Source organism: Neolamprologus brichardi, chromosome 16, assembly GCF_056152115.1.
Source record: "Neolamprologus brichardi isolate AB-2024 chromosome 16, ASM5615211v1, whole genome shotgun sequence".
In the NCBI taxonomy this organism is placed as follows: domain Eukaryota; kingdom Metazoa; phylum Chordata; class Actinopteri; order Cichliformes; family Cichlidae; genus Neolamprologus; species Neolamprologus brichardi.
The window spans coordinates 1,470,986-1,494,387 of record NC_142119.1 but is presented as its reverse complement, the minus strand read 5'-3'; the positions used below and the strand labels follow the sequence as shown (position 1 = coordinate 1,494,387).

Below are 23,402 nucleotides of genomic sequence, written 5' to 3'. Positions count from 1 at the left end.
GAAGGGACTTGTTTGAAGGGCTTCCAGTGGGCCCACAGATGGAAAGCCTTGGGGGACTGGTGCTGGTTGGATTGAGCAGTGATTGAAGGCGGGTGACTAAAAGACTCCAAAACCTGAGAAGACTGTAGTCAGTCGAGGGTTTGTTTCTATTACCGCTCCATTTCGACCGATTAAAAATAGTTTAACATAGTCACCTGTTAATCCTGAGATGGATACTTGAGCTTTACTCTAATAAGGAGTCACAAAGACGACAGCGGCGCTTAGAAACAAATTTGAGCCTTTATTGGAATGTTGCATTAAATACACAAATCCCATTCTTTTCATAATTTGGTATTTAATAATAAAAAAAAAACTTCTAGTCTAACAATACTGGTCTGACAGTCATCCTTATTCAGTTTCACTTCTCTTTCCTGGAAACCTGACGTGGTCTGTGTGTGAAGAATGAGAGGGCAGACAGCGAGGACGCGGGGAATAAAAGGACGACGCCTACTCAAATTCAGTAAATACTGCGTATCAAAGCTGCACCGAGGATTAAAACAGTCTCTCGCTGGCACTGATATTCGTAACATTATTTCAACCCCTGATTTCCCCAAGTTTTACATATAAAAACTTTAGTATGAAATATAAACAAGCTCTTCCCAGGATGCAAACAGACAGGCAGATGCTGAAGCTGAAAGAAAAAAGGACAAAAATATGTTCTAAGCGTGATCTCAGAGAGTCACCAGATCTCGCCTGGACTCGCGTTTTATTCGCATAAATAATGTTCTGGTGTCAGGAAAATACCATCCCACCGACATCCACCAACACCGTCATCATCATCGCCACTCAACAGATCCAGAAATTGTCTTAAAATCGTTTTGGCTTACAGACTGTTTTCCCTCATTATGAAAAGAACAAAAAGAAAAGAAACAAGAAAACGGAAAAACATTCACAACACGTTTTCCAGCCCGTCTGTTTGGTCTGGGCTCTTTTTTTTTTTTTCCTCCTTTTCCTGGATTCTTGCACACACCTCCACATGCCACCAAGCGCTGCCTAACATCACTGCCTCAGACCCACCCCACCCTCCCACTGCCAGCACAACTCCAGAAAGTTAGGACATGACTCCGAACACGGGGTTGTGGCGGCAGATGCTCGGCCCGATCTCTTCGTAGTCCTTCTTGGTGTGGCACACCTGGTAGAACTCCGGCTGAGGAAACACAAAACAGGAGCTTGTCAACATTTAAAATACTGCAAACAATCAGTGGCCAAAGATCTGAAACAGGAGGCGTGGGGGAAAACGAAACAGTTATCGCTGAAAACATGGATGAAACACGGTGCTGAACTCATGTGAAACATCCAGCAGCACAAAAACACAAAGCTTCCAGGATCTAAAAGTAGCTTATCGTGACAAATTTTGGGGGCTTATTTCTATAACAGGGAAGTACAGAGAGTTGACAGGAAATGACACAGTGACCTGCTCAACCAGGCAAGTTATGGTACCGTCCATTCTCCTTTAACTGAAAAACCATTAGCCAACTCTATGGATGATCTTCGCAGACTGTAATAATGACCATACTACTACTATTACATCTGCTGGAAAAACATTTCCTAAATTTGGGATGAATAAAACTGTATTTTTATTCTCTTACACAACTGGAAATCTTTATGCAAACAGAAGTGTCGCCCCCTGCTGGTCATTATAAAGAATGCTGTTGTAATAACAATGCATCAGACGTGTAATAAATACACAGAGGCTGGTGGAGGACTTTACTATGTTTGGCAGAAAGATTCAAACTTTTCAGGGAGAGATCAGAGTGCAAATTATTTTAAAGTTCAAAACTCAGGTTTCACTTTACAAACCTGAAAAGTACTTCCATCTTTTACATACAGTCTGTGGCTTTATCCTAGTTTAGTTTTTCTTTAATTAACTGTTTGAGGTTTGAACTGTACGTGTGCTGGAGTGGGTTTGAATTGGACTGTATTTATTAAAAGCACGACTCCTTTGTGATGTTTGATTTTGACTGATTGATATATTGGTTCTAAATTTAGACCAAACCGTGAGGGGAAACAGGGGTCGAGGTACAAACTCAAGATGTTTGCGATTATCTGACAACACTTTCTTTAACTGTGAATCCTGAGACATGAAAAGGATTGTTATTCTTATCAGATTATTCGATTTTTAACATCAATTAGCCTTTGGTGAATCAGCTGTCAGACCTCCGCTCCCACTCACGTTTCCTGCTGATAAAATTATCCGCCTCGCTCACACAAATAACTCATCAAGAGACAGGGGGGGAAAAGAATAATGAAATGTCACAACCACCCACAGCACTCACTTCCACTCAGAGGCACTAAAAGAAACTACACAATAAATGAGAGTTTAACTAAAGTGCGTGTGTGGCCTTAAATGCCACACGGGAGCAAAGCCGACATGCGGGTGAATCTAAAAGCAGATTTCCTTCTCCTGCAACAAAGTTTAACCACATGATGATGATGATGATGATGATGACATGAGAAATACTTACAGTTGATGCTAACATTGATCCACCAAACCACACTGCGTATCTCTGCATGTGATGAGTGATGACCTGGACATCGATCGGTTTGGGCTGCGGAGGAAACACAGAGGAAAGATTATTTCAGAAGCTGAGAGAGCTACAGAGTGAATGCAGCCAGGGGAGGACTCTGTGGCAGTGACATTACAAGAAACAGTCACTTTGATCACCACAGATTATATTTGAAACCGTGCAACCGTGAACGAACCCTGACTGACAGTTTCTCAATGTTTTCAAAATCTAAATCAGTGTTTAAGACTTTGTTTTTGGAGCTTAATAAACCAAAGACAAAACCAGGTGATGACAACATCTACATACAACCTGTGATTGCTGGTGCCCCCTAGTGTGTCAACTATATCTTAATATAAATAAATGTGGGATAACGACATCGAGCGAGTGACATCAAACTGAAACAACTTCACAAAATCAAGGCCAAGAAGATCCTATCCTGTTTTCCTTGAATGTAATTGGAATTCCACCTTTTAATGACACATAGCTGTGAGGGTTCACAGAAGAGGAGAAGAACAGAGTCCAGCTGAGGCGGGGTGGGTGGAGAAGAGAGTCAGGAGTAAAGGAAGAGTTTGCTGATCTGATATCTCTCTAATCCTGACTCACAAAGCCTGATCCCACCAGCTGTCCAGGACGGTGCAAAATTATACTTAACAAACAAGTTTGCAAGACGTTAAAATTAGAGACGGATCGCTCTGATATCAGCACATTTATTCACTTAAGTGTAGACTGTGGTCACGTGAGCTGGCATGACTGAAAAACTCCAACAGTTGTTGGAAAGCTTTTAGAACAGTAAGAGAAACCTGAATCAACAGTTAGGAGGTTGGTATTACTTAAATCTTAAAAGTTTATCTGCATGTGATTTAAATAAGTGTTTAAAGAAGGTTCTGGACATTTCTGCTAAACCTGACCCTGCTCCTGCTCTACTTACGCACACCGAGGAGATTTATTCTGAGGTTCAGAACATTCTGGTCCGCCTTAAATTAGCTGCAGTCGCTGCTTGCTGCTCCTCTACCGTCTGAGGTAGATTTACGGCTGCAGGTCCGCTCGTAACGAATCACCTTTATGACCTGAGCATCTATGGAGCTATAAAAAAAACTGTGCCCTGCATACCTGAGCCTGAAATATTTCAAATCTTTTTAAGCCTCATTAGATTTTTATAGGGAGAAATTTGCTGTTGAAATCAGTTCATCTACTTTCAATAAACCTGTGTGCCGTTTTGTAATTTAGCTGCTTGAGAACTATCGATCTGTGCCCAGTGTAAATACATTTTTTCTGCTCACCTTGAGCTTGCCTCCGCTCAGCTCCTCACTCATCTTCAGGCGGGCATCGACCGTCCTCTTTAAGTCTCTCTGCAGACGGCGCCCAAAGTCCCTGAACATGGTGGAGCCTCCCGACAGGACGACGTTCTGTGGAAGAAAAAGGACGCCGCTATTACAGAGCTACGAAAAATCACACAAACGCTTAACACCATGAACCTGCAGCCGACCAGCAGCCTGTATGACTCTCACAAACTGAACTCAAAATGCATTAAACCAAACAAATGATCACGTGACATGATTTTGTTTTAATAAAAGCTTTAAAAAATAAAAAAAAAATAACAAGACTTGTGGTTTTTACTTTTTCACTCCTGTCTCTTTCAAACTAAACAAACATTCCCTGTACCATACCTGTACTCATGCCAACGTTGATATTTAAAGATTAACCCTTTAAAACCGGTCGGAGCGGCACACTCTGTTTTGCATAACTATTTTTAAATCCCAGTAGCTCTGCAACCACGTGAGCTAGCACAATAATTGTTTTTGCATATGAAACCGGAGGAGTTGTACTTACATCTTATGCCATCAGCTTGTCCTCGGTCACAGTTTCCTTCCACATATAGTTTTGCAAAAACTGCATAAAAAGCACTTGCAGCAACAAAAACATAATATTCCAGAAACACACTTTGCCGATCCGATCAGCTGTTTATAACACTTCCTACGTCCATCAGCGTGAACTATCACATGTCCACCATGACCTGCCCGAAACCAGAAGTGACGTCATTTTGCGGAAATGTAGTTTTTTACCATCAGGGCCTCATGAGCCTATACTGGTGTTTTTAAAAGTTATGTTTGACTTTATGACTTTCTGTGTGGTTTCTGGGATGCTTAGGACTCATATTGCACTGCTGGAAATAGTTTATTTTGATGCATATGCTGCTTTTTTGCAAATTTGCATTATAATATTTATTTTCGTTTTTCCTGCAGTGTATAAAAATTGGTGTATTTCAAAAATAAAACTATGAAGACACTCAAAATAAATTTCCTGTGGTGGGAAACTATTTTGTGCAACTTTTTTGTATTTACAGTTTTGAGGGATAAGCCTCTTAAATTTCTCTAACTAGAAATATATGTTAAAAAACAAAAACAATTTTCAATTATTTTGTAGTTTATTGCACTTTTTTGCAATTTATGTAATTACTATGCACTTAATGCAGACATATCATTAAAATTTGGGATATAATGGTTGTATTGATGTATATCAACTTGAAATGCTCCCAAAAATGGCTCCACAGCATGTAAACATATAATATAAGCTCTGGCGGACTTGGTTCTATGGTAGGTCTTAAAGGGTTAAACATGGATAAGGCGTTAATGAAGATGATGAGCCTATAAACAGTAACTGAACTTTTTGGAAACTCTCCACCTTCATTTACGTCATTTTGGAGCGATTTACCAAAAAGAAAACACACACACGCTGAACAAAGATGATTTTTACTAATAAAAAATAAACATTATCACACTGTTGCTCAATTTCCTCTAAATATAAATATACAAGAAACTATTTATTGGATAATTTTTTGGCTATGATAAAATGGAAAATGTGATGTGACAGCTGTGAGTCTGCTAAAGCTGTGGCGTGCTCCTGTTACCTCGATGGTTTGGTGCCAAATGGTCGTGTTAAGTCTGTCTTTTTCCCACCATGTGGTTGGGATAATATCAAACATGTTTTATTCCACGGGCTCATGAAAACAGTCAAGCTCAGCATGGTGAACACCATCTGTTCTGTCAGCCAGTGTCATGTCCACCTGTTGTAATCTTTTTATTTTGTCCTGTTTTTTTTTGTTGTTGTTTTTTCACCTGAACAATCCATCAAACGCACAAACAGGAGCGTGTGCTTCAGTTCTCCCCCACCAGCAGCAGCATGATGTGAATAAGTCTTACAAAAATGCAGATTTTTTCACGCTTTAAGATGTTTGGGCTTCATGCGTGTCAGCTCACCTTATAGAGAGGACGCCTGACATCGATGGGGCAGTTCTGGATGACCTCGTCCACCACCTCAGAGATGGGCTGGGTGAAGTCCGGGTTGGCAAACTAGGAGGAAGAAACAAGGTTGACATGTCATCAGTTGCAGCGTGCAGGTAGATACTAAATGTAGCCATCAAACAGCAAAGTATAAAACAAAGATGTGCAGTTAATTACCGCGGGTGGTTCACTGAGGTAACAGCAGAGCCGCCTAATCAGCATTTATGAGCAGCAAAAAACATTCACAAGCCACCCTAATGCAGCGATAACAAAATATCAGAGCTTTGTGCATGCCTAATAATGTCGTGGGACTGGGGACGTGTGTTCATTTCTTTAATTTTTGGGCTCTTTAATAGTTTATCCAGCAGAACAGCTCTGACTTGTTTCTTTACAGTCCTGCAAGTTTGCAGCAGAGCAGCATAACAGCAGGACACACACTGCTTTCCCCACAGCTTCATGTGTCAAACTAGCTGCTTACTAACTTGTAAAGTAAACAAACTCACAAATTCCCTTTCTTTCATTTAACATCTAACTTTAACATTTAGTCTTTAAGTGCATGTGTAAACAATCCTAAAAAACTCCTATATTGACACCACAATTTCCCACATGTCTCAGCACCCAATTGCGACAAACAGCAGGTCAAATTTGCGTTTCATGATTTGCACGGCACAGACAGACCTCTGGGTGGAAGAAGATCTCGGGTCCCAGGAAGCGCTCGTAGCCCACGTCGATGGTGAACTCCTTCTTGCTAATTGCGTTGATGCCGGTGTACTGCTTGATCCACTTGGAGCCGTCCGTGTCGTACTTCTGGAACTCTTTGACTAGATCTGGGCACACGTAGCTGAACCGCTCCTGGTGGTCAGAGCAACAGGACAAAGTTGTTTTTATATCAGGTCACAGAAAGCGGAATCTGCCAACTTAATCATCGCGGCTCTATTTGTGTCACAGCTTCTATTATCATGGGTTGTAATGCCGGAGTGATAGGGACATTAGGCACCGACACATTTGAATCGTGCAGCACTAACAGCGCCCCATACTCATTATTTTGATTTACAGGGACTGGGGTACACGGTGCCAGCACACCAGGAGGCACCGGAATTAACATTTCCAGACACGAAAGGCAGTATGCACGACAGACAGTGCTAATGTTAATTATTTCAATTCACTTCATTTCTTGTTTTTCTGTTTCGGGGTAATGAAGAATGGCCCCTGACATCCAGAACAAAGTCCTGGATAACCAGCTGTTTAATAAACATGGAGGAAACATGGAGAAATGGGGCGAATCAAGAAAATATAGTGACTGACAGAGGGAGGAAAAATAAAAGGAAGAGCATTAACATAAAAGTCACGTCAATCCGTGACCGGGAAAGTTGGAAAATTAATTGGAGGAAAAAATAATGAATTCTTGAGACACGAATTTAGCTGCAAAAAACAGAAAATATTGAAGTGTGCCGTCTGTGTCCCACAAGGAATCGTCTCAGGCTGAGTTTCAGGGAAACTGTGTGTGAAGGACGCCTGCTGCCTGAGACAGACTGATGGCGCCACCTGCTGTCACTACGAGATAAATGCAGTGCAGTCCCACTTTGTTCCCTGATTTAAAAAATAATTCAGCGGAGTCCGGTGCTGTCACTGCAGCAAACGGAGCTCGAGTGCCCCGGCTCTTTTTCAGCTGAAGCATTTTAATCTAAGGAGTGAAATTAGTCTCAAACTGCTGGTTTTTTTAAACAGCGTTCAGCTTCTGTTGTGCACAGAAACAGAAAATTCGGGCTATACAGATATAACACTGCCGATCCTTTTACACTAAAACTCATTATTGGATTTGAATGCTGCAGTTTGTCTTTGTTGTAGCTATTCAGCAGTATGACAATGACAGAACATTACAGATTCTCTAATAACATTATCACCACACTGAGCGTGGTGTTGTGTGTGAGAGCAAAGAGAGCGAGGGGATGTTTTCTGCCCCTACAGCCACAGGAGACCAACATGTTGCATGCCACTGCTGACACATTGAATAACTATAATAACAGCCTCCCCCGCAGAGGCGGCGGTGGGAGCTGTACCTTCACTGCCTTGGCCGTCTCCAGCGACTGCTCCGGCGGGATGCCGATCTCTCTCTCCCTCAGGAGCTGCTGGGTGAAGTAGGTGATGTCTCGCCCTGCGATGGGAATGTGCTTTATACAGCTGCCAATTACATAACCTTCAGCCTAAGAGAAAGAGACAGGTGGAGAAAGAAAGATAGAGGATGTCATACAATCTGCAACCAAACAGAGATTCCAGCAGTTAAAGCTGGATGCATTTTTCCATCACATCTGCGAGGCCCCACGGAGACGTGAGCGTGCTCAGCAGTCTCACTGATTCAGCCTCAGAACGAATTCTGCAAGCACATTTCCTCAAACTGAGTAATTCCTTCCAGCCTCCGAGACACTCTGCCCTACTTTTTAAAATGGGCACTATCCGGTTACTCAGCAAAATGGAAAAATATATAAACACTGCACACGGTGTATAAAACTTCAAAGAAACACACACTGCTGCTCTGCATCACAGGTAGATGAAAGCCATCTGTGTTTATTAACTGTTACAAATGACCATAATGAAAAGAGCAATCAATTAAAACGCTGTAGAAATAATTGACTAAAATTAGCACAGGAGCATTTTTTAATGAACAAAAACAGTGTGCCTGCTTCCTGCACACACAACATTAAACTCCATTTAACTCCTAAAGCACACACTAGAAAACATTTGCTTTGGTTAGTCATAACCAGGAAGTAGATGCATGTGAGTGGTTAGTTTCTCCAAAGGTTTAAAAACACATTTCTGAAACTTTTTGCTTTTTTAAGATATCTGTAGTAGTGCACACTGAAGGCAGAAAGGGGAAAAAAACAGTTGAGGAGCCTTTTGAAAACGGGAAAACAGGGAAAATGTACGAGGAAATGCAAAAAAATATGTTTAATTTTCACATAAACAGTAAATTACAGAACAAAAAAAAGGGAAAAAAAGGTGGATTAATAAGAAAAAAGCAGAGCTTTCAGGCACGACTTCAGTAATGAAAGCCACATGTTGAAACACACCAATCACATAAACTCGGTCTATAAACAAAAGTGTTGCTGGTTCTTTGTGCACATTGGAAGTTATACTAGAACTCCGCTCTGTTTCCATTTTACCTTCACTGAGCAACAAAAGAAACACCAGACCCTCCACTGCTCAATTTATCAATGTTTTTTAAATGATTATCTTTACTTCAAATGAACTGAGGTGAGTAAACAGATCAGAAATGACGCGTCTCATTTCTGAATCAGAAATGTTTTCATTTTAAACTTTCAAACCATCACTTTCATTTCATGTTTCACAAAACATTTCTCGGTTGTCTTGTCGATGCTTCCCCTCTGAAACTTTCTATTTTCTTCTAATGAACAGAAAACAAAAATAAATGCAGCTCAGGGAGGCGTGTCCTTCAATGGCGTGAGCTGAATACTCACCACAGGGATGACGTGGGTGACGCCGTCTCCGCTGTCGATGACGGTACCCGTCAGCGTCCTCTCCCCGACCTGTCTGGATGTCCAGGAGGCAGCTAGAGCGAGCACGGCCTGTCACGCACACATACACACGGGAATGTCACACACTTCACGGTATGTTCACACTTCAGCAGTGCTAGTGATCGTGACACACTGCTGTGAACTAAACATGGTCACATGATCACATGATATGAAAAGTTATTCAAAACAGACATGCTATAACTGAACCTTTCAAATTCCTCCATATACAATCATATATGTTCACATACGGAGGCTCGTTTGTGTCTTTATGATAGAACATAAAAAACAAACGCTGTATTAAAAGTATTTTAAGTAAAATACATTTCAGAATCTCAAGTTTTGCTTTATGTTGAACTGAATCTCACACTAAGATATCAGTATGGGCGCGTCACACAGGAACAGATACCTGCTAATTAGTGCAAATAAATTTGAATTTCACTCAATAATCTGAAGCACAGTCTTTTTGTACGGTCCGTTAGTACAATTAACCCCACAGCAGCTTTTTTGTTGATGAATAACATCATTAAAAATGTTCCAAATGGCTCCAACAGCACACAGAGACCAACTAGCTGACAGCTACCAGCTACAGCCACCTGCCCTATAACGTTTCCAGGACCCTATTATTGCAAACTTTACACTCCTATATAAAGTTACCTCCTGTGCAGTTGAATTAATTCTAGTCTTCACTGCAAAATAAAGACACAAACATGCTTCCACAGTTAAACAAACTAGAGCTCTAGGGTAATGGAGGCTGACCTGCACAGCGATGTAGAGCCCCGGTACGTTGAAGGACTCGAACATGATCTCGGCAGTGTACTCTCGGTTTTCTGGTGTGTTCAGTGGAGGCTCCGTCTGCAAACACAGGATGTGGTACAGTTAGACTCAAGTCTGGACCTAACCTCTGCAGATCAAAAACACTAACACAGATCTACAAATACTCAAACATATTCACGGCAGAGCATTAAATTCATTTATCTTTATCTTTCTAAGAAGTGACTGTTGCAGTTAAACTGAATGTTTAACATCACTGGAGAGGCCCTGTGTTTAAGACTCTTACCAACAGGAAGTAGTGGTCCTCAGGTTCGGCCCTCAGGTACTTAAAGATGATCTGCTCCATGAAGCGCTCCATTAGATCCCAGTCCTCCACAATGCCGTGACGGATGGGCCACTGTTGTAAAAAAGCTCCGTTTAATGAGTGACATCAGTGACATTACAGAAACCTATTCTGAGAAGCTAAAGATGGCAGCTCTCCTTCCTCAGCCTCCAGACACTCAACAGCTGAACCCTCAGCAAAGTCACAGACCATCCACTAAGTTTACATACTCATCTATCCCACCTTTTAGCGCTGGGAGTCCAGCTCAGCCTGCAGTTCTCACAAATTGAAAATAGAAGGGAGCGCTGCTTGAGTCTGCCTCTTCACAAGCTGTTAGTCTGACTCGAGTACAGAGAAACATCTACACGATGCACCCCAAAAGCAAGTAGCCCAGCTTGAGCCTTGATAAAATATCCAATCTCTCCTTGTTTAGATGAAATTCACATCGACCGGGATTCTCTGTATTCCTCTAAAGGTCTCGTACCTTAGTGGAATACGTGGGTTTGTCTATGGCTTCATCTCCGATGTAGAAGTCCAAATCATCCACCCCCTTCATCATCCTACGCTGGGCCTGGTCCCCGACCTTGGCCGACTCTTTGATGGCGATACCTGACGAGAAAAGAGAGAATTAAACAGAGAAAGAAAATAAACTGATAAAATCTGGTGTATTTTATGACTAAAGACATTAGAAAAGTGGAATAATGTCAAACATTTGCGGAGGCCCGTTGGCGGAATTGGTTTAAATACGTAGGATGCAAAATACTCACATGATGGAATGATGAACTGTGGCTCCGTGTTCCCTGCATACCCCAGTTTGGTGTAACTGCAACAGACAACAATCAGTGTCACTACAGGGAAACCGGCTGCACGTCGTGGACATCGAGTCTGCTGGAACTGCATTTGTATGCGAGGCCTTTTCCTTCAGTAAAGATTATTTCTGGCCCTATCGTTTTGATCAATGGCATCACTGTCCCTCAGGCGCTCTGGGTGGGTGCCAAAAGCAGCAGCGACTCTGGGGATTGCTAATGGGAGCCCCCTGAAAGAGCCATTCATGCTGTATTGGTCAACTATGTTCGTCTATGTTTGTCAAGGAAATCAAGCGTCTTTCATATAACTCGGGCAGCTGCATTTGCAGCGTTTCTGCAGTACGAGAGAATCTGTAAGCATGATAAATGATTTAAGATGTTTAAGATTTAAGAATGGCTGATCCTGAGAGAGCACACCTTCAGATTTAACATCAAAGAACTGAGTTTACAACCGTCTCTCCTCTGTTTGAACAATGTTTCGGAGGCACATGTGAACCAGATGTGATCCCGGCTCAGGGCTCCTGTACTTCCTGCACACAAGGCCCGAGGGACCGATAGAGGACCCTGCTGACGAATGCCAGAGCACCGCGGGCAAAACAAACCACATCCTGGTCACAACAGTGGCTGCTTTGAATTCATCTTTGCAAAACGAGGAGCCGGAAAGACATCAGCAGTATCTCAAAGACGCTGAAGTTATGGCGCAACAAATGTCCTAAAAATATGACTCAAATACCAACTTTAAAGATAAGATTCATATGAGGCTGCTCGCTTTTGATCTTCTTCATAAGAAATCAAGAACAAATATTATTAAAATATAAAAAATATTTAAATGTAAATAAACATTTAACTAAATGCTAATCAGATGATACCCACCTATATTTACCTACGAGACCAGTTTACATTAATCAATTAGTTTAACTACAGGCACCTCTTACAGACATAATGGCCTAATTTTCTACTTCTAAACACCATCTGTAATCATACTGACTCTGGATGGCATGACCTTGGATTCCAGCAATACTGTCAGGTATCTTTTAGTCATTGTGGACCAGTATATGTTCTTCAATGTGTAGATTAATTAAAAATGTAGGACTGCTTTCTTTCATTTGATGATTATTGTTAGAAAAATTAGAAACATCTCGTCTCAGAGTGATGTTGAAAAATTAGTTTATGTACTTTTTACTTCTAGACTGGAATTCATTCATTCAAACTCTTAAAGACCTCACAGTACCTTATTATCGTAACAGAGCATTTCTCTCTCAGACTGCTGTCTTACTTGTAGTTTCTACAGTTTCCAAAAGTAAAATGGGAACTTGCTAAAACAGCCTGAAGCTTATGGCTGCCCCTCTCTGGTTCTATCTGAGGTTTTGTCCTCTTCGTGAAGTTCTTCCTCCCCACAGTCACCAGAAGCTGCTCACAGCCGATCATCTGACTGTACCGTCTTTATCTAACAATATAAAACACCTTTAAGCAACTGTTGTTCTGAACTATGGCTATAAAAATAAAAACTGAACTGTGAACAAAACATGTTCAATGATGTCATCACTTCTCCTCCCATATTTTCTAAATGTTTTCACCTACAGATGAATTCATTAGATTTGTTTGACCTCAAGCTGCTGTAATATTTAACTGAAACTCCTTAAAATGAGACGATGAACCTCAGGAGATTTATCCAGGATCAAACATCTATTTAGAATATTTACCCTTAAGACAGTTATGATGGCTTTTGAGTTTCCTGTCCAATCATAGGTTTCTTTTTCATGCACAGCACCTTCTGATGCACAGGAAACGCTGCAGTTTGTGTAGAGTAAATACAGACAGGAAGCAGAGATGTACGATTAAGAAGAAACCGGCTGGGATGGAGAACATATTAAAAAAAATAAAAAATAAATAAAACACCTTTAACAACTTGATTTCGCTGATCTCATGGCCAAAGCCTGTGAGAAAACATCAGCTTTTACACGAAAATAACTAAATCGTCCTGATAACTTGTTAAAAATGTGAAAGAAAAATGTAAAAAATAAAAATCCCCGTTAGAAAGCCCACATGTTCTGCAGATCTACGCATGTCTGTGTAGCTGGGAGACAAAAAGGGAAACTCTGCTTCACAGCTAGGCAGATGTGCTCCACCATCTGATTTATGTTTCTGGGGTCAAATAAAGTTAAAGTCCTCTGACAGCAAGAGGTACGAGCTGACAGGCAAGAGTGAAAACACCGCCCAGTTCTCTCTTTTCCGCTTCAGCTCAACAACTTTTGGTTATACAGTAAAATCTTATCTGGCATCTTCACACTTTATCTGTGCAGCACATTGAAATATTAACAGAGCTCTGGCCAGCACTGATTTTTATTTGTTTTAAGGTGCAGCCAGAAAAAACAGCATAGCAGAAACTCGGAGGGAAGCCCACCAAACCTGTGCTGCTGGAGCCTGGAGACCTACTGTATGATGTCACCATGTCTGCCGTGTCTCTTCTTACTGAATTGTCAGGTGAGACTCAGCAGACTCAATATTTTTACTTCACATGAGCTCAGATTTTTGTACTTTAGATGCTCACAGTGACAAACTGAGGCAGAGTTATTAAGAGACCATGCAGCTTACCGCATGAATTTTGGTTTAGTCAAAGTTATTTTAAGCCACACAGAACAGATAACTGCACCCACCAGCCACAGCATTAAAACCACAGCCTGAAACTGAGGGCTGCACTGCAGACAGCTTCACCTGCACCAACAGCACACAAAGCTAGCAACGAGTTTCTCGGCTGGTGGAGCCCAAAACAGAGAAGAAGTGTGAACAGGCGCGGTGAACGCACAGCTTCTTTCTTCATGATGAAATGTAAGTGTGGTGCTTTCAGTTTGTTTTACATCCTTAATGGCTCCTTTCACAAAAAAAAAAAAAAAAAAAAATATGACAATGAATGAAAATTTAAATATATTTTTTGCCTTTATTGCATTGTGAAAGTTTATCTCCAAGTCAAAAACAGTGACATGAGTCTGTGGGAAATCAGCTCATGTGAGCTATGACCTCAGTGAGTTTGAATCTATAAATAGGATGTTTGTGTTGTAAATTAGAATCATCAGGGTCACAAAGGATGATAAAGCAGGATTTGATTTATTGTGTCGTTGTGAGTGAGCAGCATCCCTCTGGACCTCAGTCAGGCCAAGAAGGAGCAGCAGAAACGCTCATCACTCATGGAGTGATGTCAGGCAGCAATGTATCCCATAGCTGCTATGACATCACCCACTGACATCCCATTACGAAAACTTGAGCTAAGCAGTTTTGCCGTCACCATCTTGGTGTTTTAACATTGGACATGATGTCACAACAGTCACTAGTCAGACAAGTGTTTACAGAGGTCTTCAGACTTTTCTAGGACTGGAAGTCCTTTTGCAAACACATTTCTCGCCCCCTAGTGGCCATTAAAAAGTGATCGTTTAAGATACCTGGAAGCTAGGTTCATCTTTTCCAGAGTGTATGCTTCAGACAGCGAGAGGAGAAGGCAAACGGTCTTCAGCAATGCAGTAAATTTGAATATCATTCATTACTTTTTGTGTGCTTACAGTGATAATATTTAACTGACACAAAATCCCAAGAGTCGCCATTTGGAAAGCACTGGAGCTGTTTGTCTGAGGAAACCTTAAAGATTTATGCTGCTTGATTAAGGAAAAGATTGAGCTGACAAAAGTTCCCATAAAAAATGTTGTGCAACTTAATTTCCTTCATCAGTGCGTAATTAGTCACATTCATGTTGTTAAAGTCACAGCTACAGAGTGATGATGATCTGACACATGCTACAAGGGATGGCTTCACACTTTGAATGGTAAACAGACTCTGTTAATACTGCATTTCTCTGGTTTTTCAAGCACTCAAAGCACTTTATGATACGAGTAACACTCACACAAACATTATTCTGCGACACAAAGAGCTGTTTAAAACTAAAAAGTGTGTGAATAAACACTAGAAAACTAAACTTCTGAGAAAAATGAGAACCAATAAAACCACTAACCTGATCCACCTCCTAAACCTCAACTTCCCATTTATTTAAAGAAGATAAACTTTCAAAATTTCGTCACAAAAATGACCACGATTCAGGGTTTTATTGCCTTGGACACAGCTAAAAATGAAAAACCCTGTGCTGGCAATCGTAAACACTAACAGCTGTATCACATGTGTAACAACAACAGTCCTCTGAAAACCTTCATTCCACAGAGCCGTCCTAGCTTGCCTACTTTGACCTGCCCGGACACGCTTTTAAATTTAAAAAAAAGGAAAAAAGAAAAAAAGCACGTCACCCAGCACGACAGCGGACACATCGTTGCACAGGACAACACGAGCTGCAGGTTTTATGCTGCCTTTAGCTAAATTATCCTTTATTTTTATTGGAAAACACAGTTTTTAAGTCCAGCATGACTTATGTCAGGAGACGCCCACAGGTTGCTTCAGACAGAAGACTCCACCCAAACCTCAGCTGCAACACCTGCGATTGGTTTTTTTAAGGAAGCTTTGGTGTCCAAAAAACAAGTATGACCGTGACTGAGCTTCTTTCAGTCTAATCTGATAACATCATCTTGGCCACTCAGAGGCCTGATGATGTGTAAAAGGATGTGAAGCGGTCACTGTATTAGTCAGAGGCAGCTGCTGAGCCCCATCAGAGCTGTAAAAACATCTGCCCACAGCTGGCACTGTGTGCCTCCGCCGCAAAGTTTCTACTTGGAAAAATAGAAAACAATCAAACTTAAACTCTTCTTTCTTCTGGTCAGAGGTTTGCATGGGTATAAAAGTGGAACATGAGGGTTATCATGAAGCCGTCTGCTCGCTGAGGAGAAATTAGCTCACAGATTTCGCTGCAGTAGATTGGTTAACAGCCTGAGGGGATAGGCAGGCTGCTGATACGAGCTGTATGCACTGTGACGAGTTCAAGCCTCCACATGCAAGCAATGCATGGCACGTTTAGCCCAGATTAACAGAGCAAGCACACCTATCACACCGGCAGCACCTTTTAGCCAGGGCTGCAGGTAGGGATAAAAAACACCTCCCTCTGTTTGTTACTGTTCACGTTCTTGCAGCGTTTGAGCCTCTGAAAATGGCTGCACAGTCAATTTGAATATTTCAAACAAGCCATTAGATAAAGCTGCACTCCTATCACGACTCAGTTGGTGCATTTTGAATGCACTGTGGTGCCCACCAAAGATCTTTTGACCTTTCACCAGTTTGTAATTATTTTCTTTTCACATTTAGATCCATTTTATTCATCAAATGACCAGAAACATTAAATCAACTGTTCTTGTGTGTATAATCACACACACAAGATGCTTCCAACAACCAAAACCGTCAACTCAGAAAACCATCCTAATTTCTGGTTTTGACTGTAAACCTGCAGCATGTCCAAAACAGGAATATTAAAGAACATCTGCACTTATATGCATCATGCAGCATTTATGAAGCAGCATTATGGAAATGATGTCAGCTGTAATGTTGTAAACATGTTTTTAGGGCACAAAAAACCAAAGGTTTAAAAATATAATTCACAGAAAGACTTTAACGCCTTCCTTCCTCATTCATAAAAAAAAAGAACCCAGTCCTGCTCATCTTTTACAACTCATCGCGTGGTGCAATCATTAAAAACAATCCTTTCATTTATAGTTTTTGCAGCGTGTGAAAAGGGCAGCAGTTCCAAGGGAGTTAATGCAATCATTTCTTCTGATTTGTAGAACTTTCAGCACATCCTGACTGCTTCATTTCACATGAACTGGAGTGGCAACAGCAACAACGTTTTTAATAAAAACTTTCTCCAAAGTGTCCTTTCAGGATGGCCATGCACATGAGTATGACTTCAGCTTGAGTAAAAAGGCAACATTTTTCTCACAGTCTTGGTGATTTTCCTTCTGTGAAGAGCCAGCATTCATTTGGTGGATGTCAACATTTTTTTAAAGCAGGAAAAAAAAACCTGAAGTTGTTTTACTGTCCAAATACTTATGGACTGACCTCATTTTCCCCCCAAAGTCCCCAAAAGGGAACAGTACAGCTGAACAATATGTTTCAGAATCATCCCTTTCCAAAACTTCAGCTAATTGTTAACATTTCATTTTATTTCCAATTACCTATGAGCCTGGAAAATGACAAAACATTCTCATATCCTGCAAGACTAAAATAAATATGACCTTGTTTTAATACTGACTCTTAACTCTTTCCTTCCTCCTTCATAGAAAAGGAAACAGCATTTTTCAAATGTCATGCATGGTTTAATGCATCATCTAACAGAAAGTCTGCAACCAAAATTAGGCTGTTGACACCTAACACAGCATTTCCATTAAAACCACGGATACAAAATCATTTCCATCATGGCAGCATTGAGCTACAAATTCATAAAAACTGTGTCGCTGTCCAAATATTTATAGACATGGCTGTAATACTTAGATAGCATGTGAGAAAAATCTGTTAGCTTCAACCAAATAAAAAATAAATAAATAAATCAGAGTGATTGCAGGATAGGGGAGAAAGGTGTGTTTTGTTCTGTTGTAGCTAGTTATTGTGTAAAGTAAAAATGACAGTGATTTGGTGGTGATTAAAATACGTTCAGAATTTGCAAATTAATGATGATTCATCTCATAATTGATGACAGACCGCTCTCCTCTACATAACCTGGCTTTATAAGTTAAAAGTATCGGCATTAATATTTGCAAAGCTAGCCCTGTATTTACTTTATGGGATTGATACCAAAATTCCAAGAGCATTGCACAGCAGTACTCTGATCAATGCAAGGAGCTGCAGGAGGAGCTCAGATTGTCTTTCTCTGTTTTTTTCCTCTGTCCTCTAACACAACATCCGATGCCAACGTTTTATATGTTTTTATCTGCGAGATCAAGTCGTTATGAGAAGAATCGGCGGGCCGGTAAAAGAGGCGAAATTAGAGAAGTTAATAAAAAAAAAAAACACGCTCGGATGCCGAGAGACGACCATATATGGACTAAAAAACGTGAATGAGGAAGTGTAGGCTGTGTAGGAAGTAGTATCGCGCATGCTCAATCCCAAATTAGTGAGCAAAGAGATTTATGAATTACACTCGTTTTTACAATCTTTTTAAAAAAGTGGGAGCAAACACAAGCAAGGAAAATTTTATCTTATTAGCATCAGATATTATCATGAGAGCGGAAGTGCAGATTTTCCAGCTCCAGATGAATGAGGGGAACCCTTCCTGCCTCAGGTCTGCACCAGAAAACACCACCTGAGCGGCAGGAAGGAGAACCAGAACAGGAAGGCGTTTAAAGTAACCCTGAAGCTCCCGACAATAAGCAGTAATAAGTCGCTGTTAGCATGTTCGCTCGCTGCCCAGCTGTGAGCGTACACAGACACACACCCATGGCTGCTGCCCCTGCTGACACTGACAGCCCCCTCAGCCCCCCGGGCTGCCCGTCTGCCTGCACGGCGGTCCGGACTAAACAGCTTACCCTGTGCCGCAGTCGACAACACACGCCGGTAACCGTCCAGCCATCTCTGCCCCCCGGGTCTCTGGCGCGCTACAAAACCGTTAAGATATGATGGAAAGCTGGCTGTGTCGGCTGGAGGATCTGGCTGGCCGTCCACAGGCGGAACCCTGAGCCCCGCACACTGCCGTTTTCCACTTCCGCACTCGGCTTCTGGCAGGCAGGGAGAGGCAAGATGGCGGAGGCCGGGCAGAGCGACGCAGGCAGGGACGCCGAGCTGTCAATCACCGAGATAGGGCGGGGCCACAGCGTGGCGGACCAAAATTGCCAAAATCAATCAGCAATCAATCAACAACAAAAAATAAAATAAAATAAATAAATTATGTTTAAGGGAATTTTAAAAATAAAATTGCGAGTAACAAATGAAAACTAATATTTCTATGAACCTAAAATTTACTTAGTTAAAAAAGGTAAAGTTATAAACTTCTTTTAAGGTTTTATACAGATAAATATATATAGCCAGGTTTGAAAAAGAACTGAGATTAAAGTTGCAAAAAAGCTATAAAAATCTCAAAATTAAAAGAGAAAACAAAAAACTTTTTTTTCTCATCAATTAAAGAATATTTACTGCATCAGTTTGTCTTCATTTTATCTGAAACACACAAGGATCAAATCTCTGACTTTATTTTGGGGATGTTGTCCTTAAATATAACTAAAGCTTTCACACAGGGGTCATAAATGATATGAAATAGAAATAAATACCTTGGACTGAAATGTCATATTTGATTCCACCACTGAGCTTTCTTTTTTCCAAAATGGTGTGTATATAGTAAAATATCAATAATGTCACTCCTGTTACGTTTGTACCATCAAACTGAAATGAGACTAGTGTCTGCAGCTACACTAGCAAACTATTTTACTAACTAAACTTAGCATCATTGTTGTCTATGGGACTCAGTTCACAGTACATGATCGCCTTTAAGTGTTGCTCCACAGCTTATAAATAAAGTGTTGTTATCACATTCATAAGTGTCTCCGTCTGCATTTGCGTCCGTTTTCCTGATTTGGCCGTGACAAGTTCCTCCCATCCTCTCTCTCACCCCGAGTCAGGCTCTGGCTGACGAGAAGTTTAAAGTGTTGCATGAGAATCTTCCTCCAGGATATCCGCTAACCGCCCGCTCCCTCCATCACTCCAAGGACAAGGAGGCCGGGAGGCTTACGGACACTACGTCAGCGAGCTGTGGTGTCAGGTGGGCTTCTCTGTTCCTTTTTCACTTATAAAAACAAGAAAAATGAAGGAAACCAATGAACAGATGCCCAAGAAGCTGTTTAAAGTTATACATTCAGGCACAGTCGGTATAATCAAAGTCATGACTGTTTGCATAATCAGCAGGAAACACTTTGAGTCCATTCCAGCTCCTTTGGTGCAACTCAAAGTGACGACAGGTGACCTGGATACCTGCAGCTCATTCAGGTCGTCCAGCTGAAGGTTTCCTGTGTCTGACATAGTGCAGCAGATCTACTCCAGCCTGATTCTTTTTTCTACGTTATCTTTAAATTCCATCAAATACTTAGATGTTATTGTTTAAGTAAAACCAGTGAGCGTACTTGGAAAAAGCGTTTTACTTCTAATGTGTTTGTTACACACGTTCTGTTCCCGAACTCTTTCAATTTCTATTTCAAATGTAATAAAGCAAATAAAATGGCATAAATTGGCTTGTTTCCCCTCTCTCGGCTCCTCTGGCTTCCGGCTCTTTTTAGAGAGCCGGCTCTTTTGGCTCGGCTCACTAAAAAGAGCCGGATCTTTCGGCTCCTAACCGGCTCTTCAGGTTGTTTTGTTGCTTTAATTAATTTATTATCAATAAAAATATGAAATTATGCACAAAAGGAATTACTAATGTAAAAAACATTGTGGTTTTATTTATCTATGTTTACATATAAATATATACGGTGGCCCCTAGTAAAAAAAATGTGCGTCGATGCGTCATCACTTTCAAAACAGACATGGCGGCAGTGAGTAGCGGCAAAATGAGTGAGGCAGCCGCAGTCGACTTAAATCACTCCACCCGAACACCCAGTTCTACAGTATGGGGATATTTCAACAGAAAAGGAAGTGATTCAGTCGTTTGCCAGCTTTGTAAGGCGGAAATGGCCTATCGTAAAAGCACGACGGCTATGCACCAGCACCTCAAACGCATCCAGGAGCAGCTTCTGCAAAGGATTAAATGTTTTAAATGTTTTGTTAACTTTTCCTTAATTGTATATATGTTTGCACATTTCATTTCTTGTTAAATGCTATCTCTAATATAAGATTGTACTACTACTACAACTATATTTTGCAATTTTTTTATTAAAAGGTGTTCAAATGAAGAAATCTGTGTTTTTCATTGAGATATATAAATTAGTAAATGTGAAATTGCTATACAAGTCAAATAATGGGGAATTAATCGAATCAAATCAAAATAGAATTGGATTGAAAAATTAATCGTTAGATTCATCAATTAGGAAAATAATCGTTTTGCCCAGCCCTAACCCCTAGAGACAAATCACGTACAAAGCTCAACACTGCCCCTAGCATCCTGGAGTACTTCTGTTGTGTTTTGTACGTGTTTTGGAGTTTGTAGGTGTTTTGTCTCTAGGGGTCACCGTAAATATACTTTTATTTATTCACTCCACATAAAATGTAATAAATAAATCATATAATACAACTATTCACATTTTAACTTTTAACTATTTAAATTGTCAGCTTTTTCCTTTAAATAAATGTAAAGGGAAACAACACAAAATACTGCAAACCACAACAAACAAAAAGAAGATGCACATTCTCTGTCATATGGACCTGCATGAATAAACTTTCTGAATCCTTTATCATCTGCAACTGAAAATAGTTGTGGATTAACCTACTATACCTTTCTAATGTGACGTTGTTGTCCCTCGCTCTCTTTCTCTCTGGCTCTGTTCCTGTGCTACTGCGAGTGTAACTACCGCCCCTCCCCCCTGTGCAAGTGCAAGAGAGAGAGAGAGAGGGTGAGAGAAAGAAAAAAAAACCCACAAGGAGCCGGCTCGCATCATTCACTTCAAAGTTTCGTTTGCGACTGACACATCACTATTTGAAAAGACCAAAAATCAATATTTCCATACTGGGACAATATTAGGACATGGAGGGATTTCCATAAATTCTGGACAGTCACACACCCATAAAACATGTGCTCTGTTGTTTCCAAAGTTGTTTTACAAATATAACAGTTGTCTGACACAAATTTAAATCTTTCTCTTAAAAATTCATTGGAGGGGTAAATATTTTTTGTATTTTTTTGAGAAATCCTGACTGTGTTGGGCTAATTATTTCAGAAATACCCGTTTTTAGTCTGGTTGCTAAAACTTTTGTAAAACTTTTGTAGTCCCTATTTAAGAGTGTTATAGGTCTTAGATTACTTAGTTTTTTCTTATCTTTTCCCGGTTTTGGAATTAATGTTATAACTCCTTCTTTCATTGTTGGCATAAGCTCCTTTTGATTAATACGCACTGAATAATAGTAATTTTAGATCTTCCCAAAAGTGCTTATAGAAATTAGTTGTTATTCCATCTGGTCCCGGTGAGCGATCAGATGCCATGCTCTTGATAGCAAAATCAAATTCTTCTATAGTTAGGTCTTCATCACAAATTTCATCAATTACTGGAATCCAAATACTGATTTTGTCAAAAAGGAGGTGATAATTTGTTCTGAGTATGAAGACTTATAAAGGTTACTGTAAAAAGTAAATACTTCATTTGAAATGCGTTTAGGGTCTGCACATTCCTCTCCATTGATTATTAGGTTACATACTGAATTATATTCTTGTCTACGTTTTTCTAGATTGCAAAAATAGGCAGTGTTCTTTTCACCCTCTTCTATCCACTTGGCTTTGGATCGCAAATAATTGCCGTTGGCTCTATGAAGGTACATTTTGTCCAATTTAGATTGTAAGTTGTTAATTTTTCCTTTTTTTTCTCCTCAGTCCAGCTCAATTTGCCATAAAGATTCATAAGTTCTTTTATTACGTTTGATTCCCCTTCTTTCCTTTGTCTGTTTAACTTTTTACTGAATGTGACTGAAGTTTTTCTGATTCTAAATTTAAGATATTCCCATTTGAGTATCGTGTATTGATGGCTTCGTCATTCTGGATATATAAAATTATTATTTTTAATAGAATGACAATACTCCTCATTTCTCAGCATCTGAGAGTTAAATTTCCAATAATCCTTAAATGTGTTGCTTTGGTCTTTGCTTTGTAGTCTTAGAATAATGGTCCAATGGTCACTTAAGGGACCATTAGAGATGACTGTTTCCTTAACCTATTGTAAAATTGAGTTGGATACCAACCAATAATCAATACGTGACCTGCTTTGACCATTAGGTTTGTGCCAGGTGAATTGTTTGACATCTTTGTTTAAGAATCTCCATACATCTATTAATTTAGTATCATTAGCGAAAATTTTAAATATTGGGTTTTCATGTTCTTTTGAAAATTTTGAAGGCCAACCATTCATTCAGGAGTCACATTGAAATCACCTCCAACTACTATATAATCAGTGGGGAATTTGGTATTAAGTTCCTTTATAACTGTAGAAATTTGATACAAAAGGTTCTTATTCTCTTGATCATTGTTGAATCCATAAACATTGATCAAAATAATCAGAGTATTATCAGTATTTAACACACAGGCAACCCAATGTCCATCTTTG

The 23,402-nt window shown here is 40.3% G+C and overlaps 1 protein-coding gene across 1 annotated transcript; it reads right to left on the bottom strand.

Annotated features, from left to right (window-relative positions):
• Positions 1-260: 260 nt before the first annotated feature.
• On the bottom strand, positions 261-19,104 carry LOC102797400 (actin-related protein 3-like). Its single transcript, XM_087853008.1, has 12 exons — positions 18,702-19,104; positions 11,221-11,276; positions 10,938-11,062; positions 10,418-10,528; positions 10,117-10,212; positions 9,304-9,411; positions 7,888-8,031; positions 6,506-6,679; positions 5,804-5,896; positions 3,827-3,952; positions 2,505-2,588; positions 261-1,186 (listed from the first exon to the last, which is right to left on the bottom strand). The coding sequence occupies exons 1-12, from the start codon at positions 18,743-18,745 to the stop codon at positions 1,091-1,093; spliced, it is 1,257 nt and encodes a 418-aa protein (XP_087709134.1). The 5' UTR covers positions 18,746-19,104; the 3' UTR covers positions 261-1,090.
• Between the last annotated feature and the right edge of the window lie 4,298 nt (positions 19,105-23,402).

Coding starts and splice junctions, on each gene's coding strand:
- LOC102797400 (XM_087853008.1), bottom strand. CDS start 18,745: ATGGCTGGACGGTTACCGGCGTGTGTTGTCGACTGCGGCACAGG. Junction 10,529..10,937: donor AACCCACGTATTCCACTAAG/GTACGAGACCTT, acceptor TTTTTACAACAG/TGGCCCATCCGTCACGGCAT. Junction 8,032..9,303: donor TCACCCACGTCATCCCTGTG/GTGAGTATTCAG, acceptor TCTTTCTCTTAG/GCTGAAGGTTATGTAATTGG.